The following is a 6943-nucleotide window of genomic DNA, read 5'->3' on the forward strand; positions in this document are numbered from 1 at the left end:
AATTTCAGGGTGAAGAATTGTGATTGTGGGGCAAAGGCATTCTTGGTTGAACGCAGAAAAAACCGATATTTGAGTGAGCGTTCAGCGGGCAACACACGCGTGGAAATGCCCGTGGTTGTGCTGGGCACTCAATCCATGAGCCTGACTTCATGAATAAGTTGTCGTTACTTTTGAACGGCGGTCGAAAGAATGCATGCATGGCGCTAGAAACTTCTGCTAATGGCCCGGGATAGTAAACTGAGAAATGAAAAATATCACAGTACTGATTTTACTACCGTCTTCTCCCTCCTCTGCAGAAAAAGCCCACAAGCAAGGAGAAAAAAGCGCACGCACACCCCAGGCATACTTTGAGAAGCTGTCATCTCCCGAGAGCTTCCTGATCACACGCGCCAACAAAAAGCGACGATTGCCTTGAAATGTAGAGGCAGCAATCCAGTAGACGCTTTCGCCAGTTTCCCGGTAAGCGGCACTTTCGCGGAGCGACCTCCACCCACGAAGCTGCAGTCGGTTAGTTGGGCACTCAGTACTCACAGCCGACTGGCGCAGACATTTCATGCGATCTATTCTGTAGGAGGGACCTGCAAGAAGGCTCCGCACCGCTCAGTCTCAAAACATTGGCCCCCCTCCACACGCAATGCACGTCCGACTATCCTGGGTCACACACTTGGATGTCTGCACAACGAAGCGTCCGTGTCCACTACGTTCTTGAACACTCTCTGAGGAAAGTACGTATGGATGGTGTACGGGTACCCGAACTGACCGTATTCTACTGCCTAGTGACCCGAACGGAGATCTATATTCCGAGACAGTCATAACGACAGCTAAGTTGGACCGGCTCGGGCATCAAATTGCTGACAGGCATCACCGACACGTGGCTACCAAGCACTGCTTTACTACAAAACCTCACCGGCAGTCCGTCCGTAGCCTGAGACAAGTGGTGTTTCACTTTGGACCACCCCCCCTCCATGGGGTACGCAATTTGTCAAAGCAAAGCACAGACCGGAATTCACACTACCACTCAGCGCCTACAGCGCAAAGTAACTGATGTCTGTGCCTACCTGCCCCGGGCAGCACCTCTGCCTCCCCGGCCGCGCTGAAAAGCGAAGGGATTAGCTGCACGGTCGTACACGCACAAAAGAGAAAGGAAACCTTGCTCTGAACAACAGTATACGCCAACTGCAGAAGACGCCTGGTCAAGAAGGCTTAGCCACCTTCAAAACCTAGGAGAAAGTAGAATTAGCCACAAAACCAACTGGGCTGCCTGCAGAAGTTGTGGAGTTCCTACTGCTGCACGCACTCCGGAATCCGTTACTTGGCGTCCACATACAAGACGACGCTTGGCTTAGCACAGTGGACGTCAAAGGCGTCTACACGCTTTTGAGATCCACTGCAGATAGGCATTATACTTCACAAAAATACAAAGAAGCGATTACTTGAAAGAGATGTGGACCATCTTCCACGGATGAGGGGGCAGTATCTCTAAACATGTCTTTAGTTACCCCCACTTCAGCAGCTAGACCGACCAAAGTTTCCTCAGAAGGGTTGGCAATGTTTTCCACCGGATTCACTGCTGGCCCCGTCAGATGCATGAACGCCTTACAAGAAGGACAAGCCCACACGTCACTGTAGATCACCTTTCTCACAGCTGTTCTATGCCAGCGTCTAACTCAACCACAATTCGGTCTTCATGGTCGCTCAAAAACGGTGAGGGAAGACTCTAGAGATGGACAAGAAAGCGGAGTGTTCCTTAACGCACTTGCTTGACCTGAATCGCTATCACTTCTGCACGTACCACCCTGATTCGCTCCTTCCAAACTGCCGCCGAGCGCCCCACCAAAACCGCCCTGCGTGAACACGGAAGGGGCAGCTCCTCGGGTTCCGGCGAGGGCTTCCGTACCAAACCCAGGTACAAGGCCATCAGCTACTGCGTGCGGAGCTAGATCTGTGTTCTGCTCGGACGTCTGAGTAAAGGACAATCCTTGGTGACCTTGTAATTGCGCATCCTTGGGGTTGATACCCACTCCTCCTGTGGCATTTCCCCAGACAGAACTCGCTTCCGCTCGGCTGCTGTTCAGCAGCAACGCAGACTGCAGAGAGGGAACGGAAGAGCTACGGAGTGCAGTAGAGACACAAGTGCCAGCCCCAGTGCGTGACGCAGGTGTAGAAACTCCTGTATCCGATATCAGTGCCGACGCCTCCGCCGAGGGTGTGCCTGTACTGTGCTCTCCGAGTGCGCCGGCGGGGGACCGGATGATTGACAAGCGAGGGCGCCTCTGCGACAGACCAACTGGACCGCCAGCATTACTTACTGGCTGTAGGTCCGCCATGGAAGAGGACGGGACAGCCTTGGAAGACATGCCAAACAAATGTTGTTGCACGGCAGGTGTTTTGCACGCAGTTTCACTAGAAGGGACACTTGGCGCAGCAGGAGGCGCCCTATCTCCTGCCCCCTCTCTTACTGTATTTCCTGTTGAACCGCCACCCTCGCTCCCATCGTGGCGTACTCCAAAGACAAATGGTGGGCTCCCCCCCGAGTTTCGGACTTCACCCCTCTCTTCCGCGGAAGGTCTGGCCAGATCGGTGGCAGCTTTTTGCTGGGACCTCAACCGCGCTGCTTCTTCTTCCACAGCCTTTCTTCTCTCTTCTTCTTGCTGCCGCTCAGCCAACTGCTTCCTTCGCTCTTCCTCTTCTTTCCGACGCAGCTCCTGCGTCTCCTCTGCAGTCAGTGCTGTTCCTAGACTGTTTACTATGTCAGCCTCATCTGCGGGCGGCGCGCAGTGAAGGAGAAGAAGCCGAGACGCGTTGCCTATGCTTTGCCTCTTCCTCTTTCTTAACGGTCGCGAAACCGTAGACTGTGACAATACGGATGCTGCCAACAATGGATCGCCTGTGACACTTTCGAGTTCCCGCTGGCTAGGAGCTGCCAGCGGCTTTTTACCACCACCGAGAGGCACGCAGGATGAGTTGAAGGATGAAGCTCCAAAATTCCCTGAGCTAGAAGATCCGTTCACAGTTTTCAAAGGAGGAGGCGAACCCGAGAGGAGGGGATCGCTTGAGCGCCTCGTCACCTGCGTGTCTTCCTCACACATGGGCCGGCGCCGAAGCGTATGGACGCAGGACAGGCGCCCCGTGTCCCGGAGCTCTGAAGTGACCTTGTCCCCCCCTTCTTCAAATCCGGCCGCCTCCTTGCCCCCTGGGCGACAAGAAAACCTGCGACGTTTCAGAACCCGCCTGTCCTCCTTGTCCAGCTCAGATTCATCTGACACATGGTCCTCCGACCATTCTTTGAAGAAAGAAGCGGCACAATTCTCAGAACGTATTTCCCCGCCCTCCCTAACGTCATCTTGCTTCCTGCACTTCGCCCTACCTGGACGGGCAGGTAATGATAAGCTCGGTGCTAGCGAACTTCTTCGGGTGCGGCCAGGTAACTGTACCTCGCCGTCGACTGCACCGCGCGAATAGGTGTGCTCTCTCCACTTTTCCCCTTGCACCGAACACACGTCTGAATCCTCGCTGCTTTCCTCCTCAAACCGGTCCCAACCACCTGGTCCGAGAGACCGTCTAGAAGTGGGCTCCACTCCGTCTCTCGGCCGCACACAGACCGTTCCCGCAACCTGCCCGACTGCAGCTGCGCTCGAGTCGACAACTCCGGAGAGAGTTTCGCGGCCTTCTAGCAACAAAGTTTCTGTCCGCTGACACTCACCAGATGCCTTCGCATCCGCCGCCGTTTGCCAACCGGCCCCGCTGCCGGCTGTTTCTGCCGCAGTTGCAGGTCTACACTGAAGGCGCCTCGCGAGGCGAAGACAGACCTTCTTTGAGTCCGGAGTCGGTCCAGGGACGTCGGCCCCTGGTGTCGTTCCATCAGAAGGAAGCTCAGCAGCAAGAGATGTCGAAGCACACGGAAAAAATCCTGTGCAGTCCCCTTCATGTGACTGAGTTCCGAAATCCACTGCATTAGACTGCCCACTCCAGTGGGACCGAGCCACCTCGTCGGCTGCAAAGCTGCCAGCGCTGAAAACTTTTGAAACGGAAGGATCCTCCGCATCGCAGGTGGGGCTCTCGAACACTGGGGAATCTCGATCGAGAGAGCTGTCTTCTAGGACAGCGTCCTCGCCGCACGCACATTCTGCCGGACTCCGACTGTTCTCCCCAAGCTGTTCCAGAGCAGAAACGGCTTTTTCGTCTTCGCCCGAGCCCGCAAGCAGTTTGCGCCCTGCGCGTCCCGGCTGCCCCCCAGGACCCTGAGCTGCCTCTTCGCTCGTTGACGGAGATGCTAAGGCGGAGGGGAGGATGAACGGCATAGACTGATCTGCCTCCAGGAAGTCGAAGGCGCTCGGTCCGACCTCTGAGAGAGAACCAACGCCCCCCCTGGCGCGGAGCAAATCTTGACACTGTATGCTATGAGAAGCATGTGTCTGAAGAAAAGAGTTCCTCCACGTCCCGCCAAAGCGCCTAGCTCTCTTCCAGCTCACTGGACGCTGACAGAATCTGCGCTGCACACTGAAGCGCGAGGGATCTGCCGACGACGCGGTAGGTAGCGGTGGAGGAGAATCTTTCCGCGTCCCACCATGAGCGCGAAAAGAAACCTCGCCAGCGGTGAGCGTCCCCACACAAGATGCTTTCTGTTCCTCTCCTCTATCGTCTACTTCCTCGCAGCATCTTTGCAACATGCCCAACCTCGGGGTGTACGTCCGACTGCACATGGCTGCCCAGTCCACAGAAGTCGGGGAGCCGTCCTCACCCATTTCACTCTGGTAGTTCTCGAGACCACGGACCCTACTACCCGACAAGCCCAAGCCGCCCTCATCCCCCCGTGTAACTTTTTCTTTTGAAGGCTGGTGAACGTCCTTGGAAGGAGATGAAAGAGGAGTATAAAAAACCGCTTCTACGGTTTTGTCGTCTTCCGAAAGTCGATCAGTCTGGTCCTCTGTCCCTTCAGAATGGCGGCCGCGTCCCCGCCTGGAAGGTGACCTGGTTTCCCCTTCGTGTTTCTCCGGAGACGAGAAAGGCTGCAATGTTTGTAAAGCCATGCGGCTCGAAGACGAGTCGGAGGAGGCATCGATGGAGCGGAACTCTCTCGAACCCGTCAGAGCAAAGGAGCTGGATACTGCGGGTGTGCTGTCTTCAATTTGTTTGAGCACCCTAATAGGATCTGTGCCATCCGGCAGCTGACACACCCTCTTCGTCTCTCGCGAACCGTTGGTATCCTCGCCTCTTGGTTCCTGACGTATCCTAAAGGGAAGATCCCGAACGGTGCACGGGGTACATGAAGGTGTCGTCTGAGGACCAGCCCGATCTTTACCACTACCAGCGACTACCACCGGCAGTTTGGAACTTGAATTCCAGCCACACGAAACGGATTCTGTTTCATGCACACTCCCTAGGTCACCGCGAGAAGGCTGTCGCTGGAACCGACTGAACTCCACCGCCGCGACGGCGCTACTCAAAAGAGGAGAGCTGCTCGCCTGGGGAAAGACGCTCCGACTGTTGTGCGGAAAAGCCGCCGAGCTCACCTGCCCTCTTGCACCATCGGAATGCAGTCGGCTCCTGTTTGAAGAGATTGACGTCAAAGGAAAGAGAGACGTGGATTGCCGGGCGGCATTGGCACCGCGACGCTGATTCGTAGCACCTCGAGACTAGAGACAGCGCGGGAAGGCGTGCTAGAGAGAGACAAGAGGGGAAGGAAGCCACCTGGGCCAGTGCTCATCCAACTCGGGCCACCCGCCGTTGAGGGGGAATCGTTACTGCTGCAAGGCATTTCGGCGGACACTGAAGCAGAGACCGTTAGCGGACAGGCCTGGGAGCCGTGCAGAGAAGAACAGTGTCTTACTAACACTTCCGCTGTGCCTTGGGTTAAGGAAATACTCCGATGTTAGAAAAAACGGCGTACGGGGAAGTCTTCGTGACACACAGAGAAAAGGCGGCTGGGAGCCCCAAAACCGGAGGAGGCCACATTGGGAAAGTATTCGTGCCGAACACTCTGAGCACGGAAAGCCGGTCGGAGGTAGGAGGGTAACGCCGTAAATTCCCTACCGGCGCTTCGCGGGCCGGGGAGAGCTGTCGCGCCGGGCACCCCTTTACAGATCCGTCGAGTCCTACGGACGACCGCAGCACTCCTCGAAGACCAGCCTCATCGATAAATGTGCTACCTCAAGACCTCCACAAAGCTTTGCGACAAGCCCGGCTACAGCTTCGCGAGAACCAGAGCCGACCGGAGACAGGACCAGAAATGCAGCGTTCGAAGAGAAGGCAACGGCTCGAGGCCGGTTGACCACACACTGAAGGTTGGAGCAAGTTCCTCACCTGGAATGACACTCGCAGAAAGAGTGCACCGAGCCGCGGTGCTTTGAAAAGGGAACGGAAAGTGAGAACGCTACGACAACGAGCCACTGACACGGGAACCCCTCCGGGGCCGCCAACCCAGGGATAGAAGGCTGTCCGCCGCTCCAGCCGAAGGCACGAACTACCGAACAACCGAACGCCCGGATTCACGACTGAGGAGTTCAGGAACCTGAAAACTGTACGAACCTGAGCGCGGGAAACCTCGGGACAAAGCTGAAGTGCTTGCGAAAAACGCTGTATCGAAGCAGTGAAAACAGCACAAGCAACTCAATGGCGAGCGGGAACGAATATAAGCCGACCCGTCTCCTCAAAACGGCGGCGACGCCAGGCTGGCCGTAGCTTCGGTCGAGACCACATGCACGCGAGGACAGGCGCATGATGAAGTACTCAGTTATTTTCGGGTAGATTCCCCTTGCTGTAGACAAGCCGCTCTCATACCGCTGCCAAGGTTTCAGCCCAGAAGCGAGTCGCGCCTCCCCTGCAGTGGGCGTTAGAGCCGGTACACACGTTATAAGCAGCGACGGTTGGGCGTACGCACGCGTCGGCGGATTCGGGTGCGTCCGTATGCGAAATAGTTCTCTTTGTAAAGGCTGCCGCAAGA

At 56.2% G+C, this 6943-nt stretch overlaps 1 protein-coding gene across 1 annotated transcript; it reads right to left on the bottom strand.

Moving 5' to 3' along the window:
* Positions 1–6706, bottom strand: CSUI_003621 (uncharacterized protein). The gene is made up of 3 exons (XM_068063817.1): positions 1793–6706; positions 1059–1113; positions 1–290 (listed from the first exon to the last, which is right to left on the bottom strand). Exons 1-3 carry the CDS (start codon positions 5028–5030, stop codon positions 272–274), a joined length of 3312 nt encoding a protein of 1103 aa, XP_067924214.1. The 5' UTR covers positions 5031–6706; the 3' UTR covers positions 1–271.
* Positions 6707–6943: the final 237 nt, after the last annotated feature.

The sequence above is a fragment of the Cystoisospora suis genome, assembly GCF_002600585.1.
Source record: "Cystoisospora suis strain Wien I chromosome Unknown contig_1637, whole genome shotgun sequence".
Lineage (NCBI taxonomy): Eukaryota > Apicomplexa > Conoidasida > Eucoccidiorida > Sarcocystidae > Cystoisospora > Cystoisospora suis.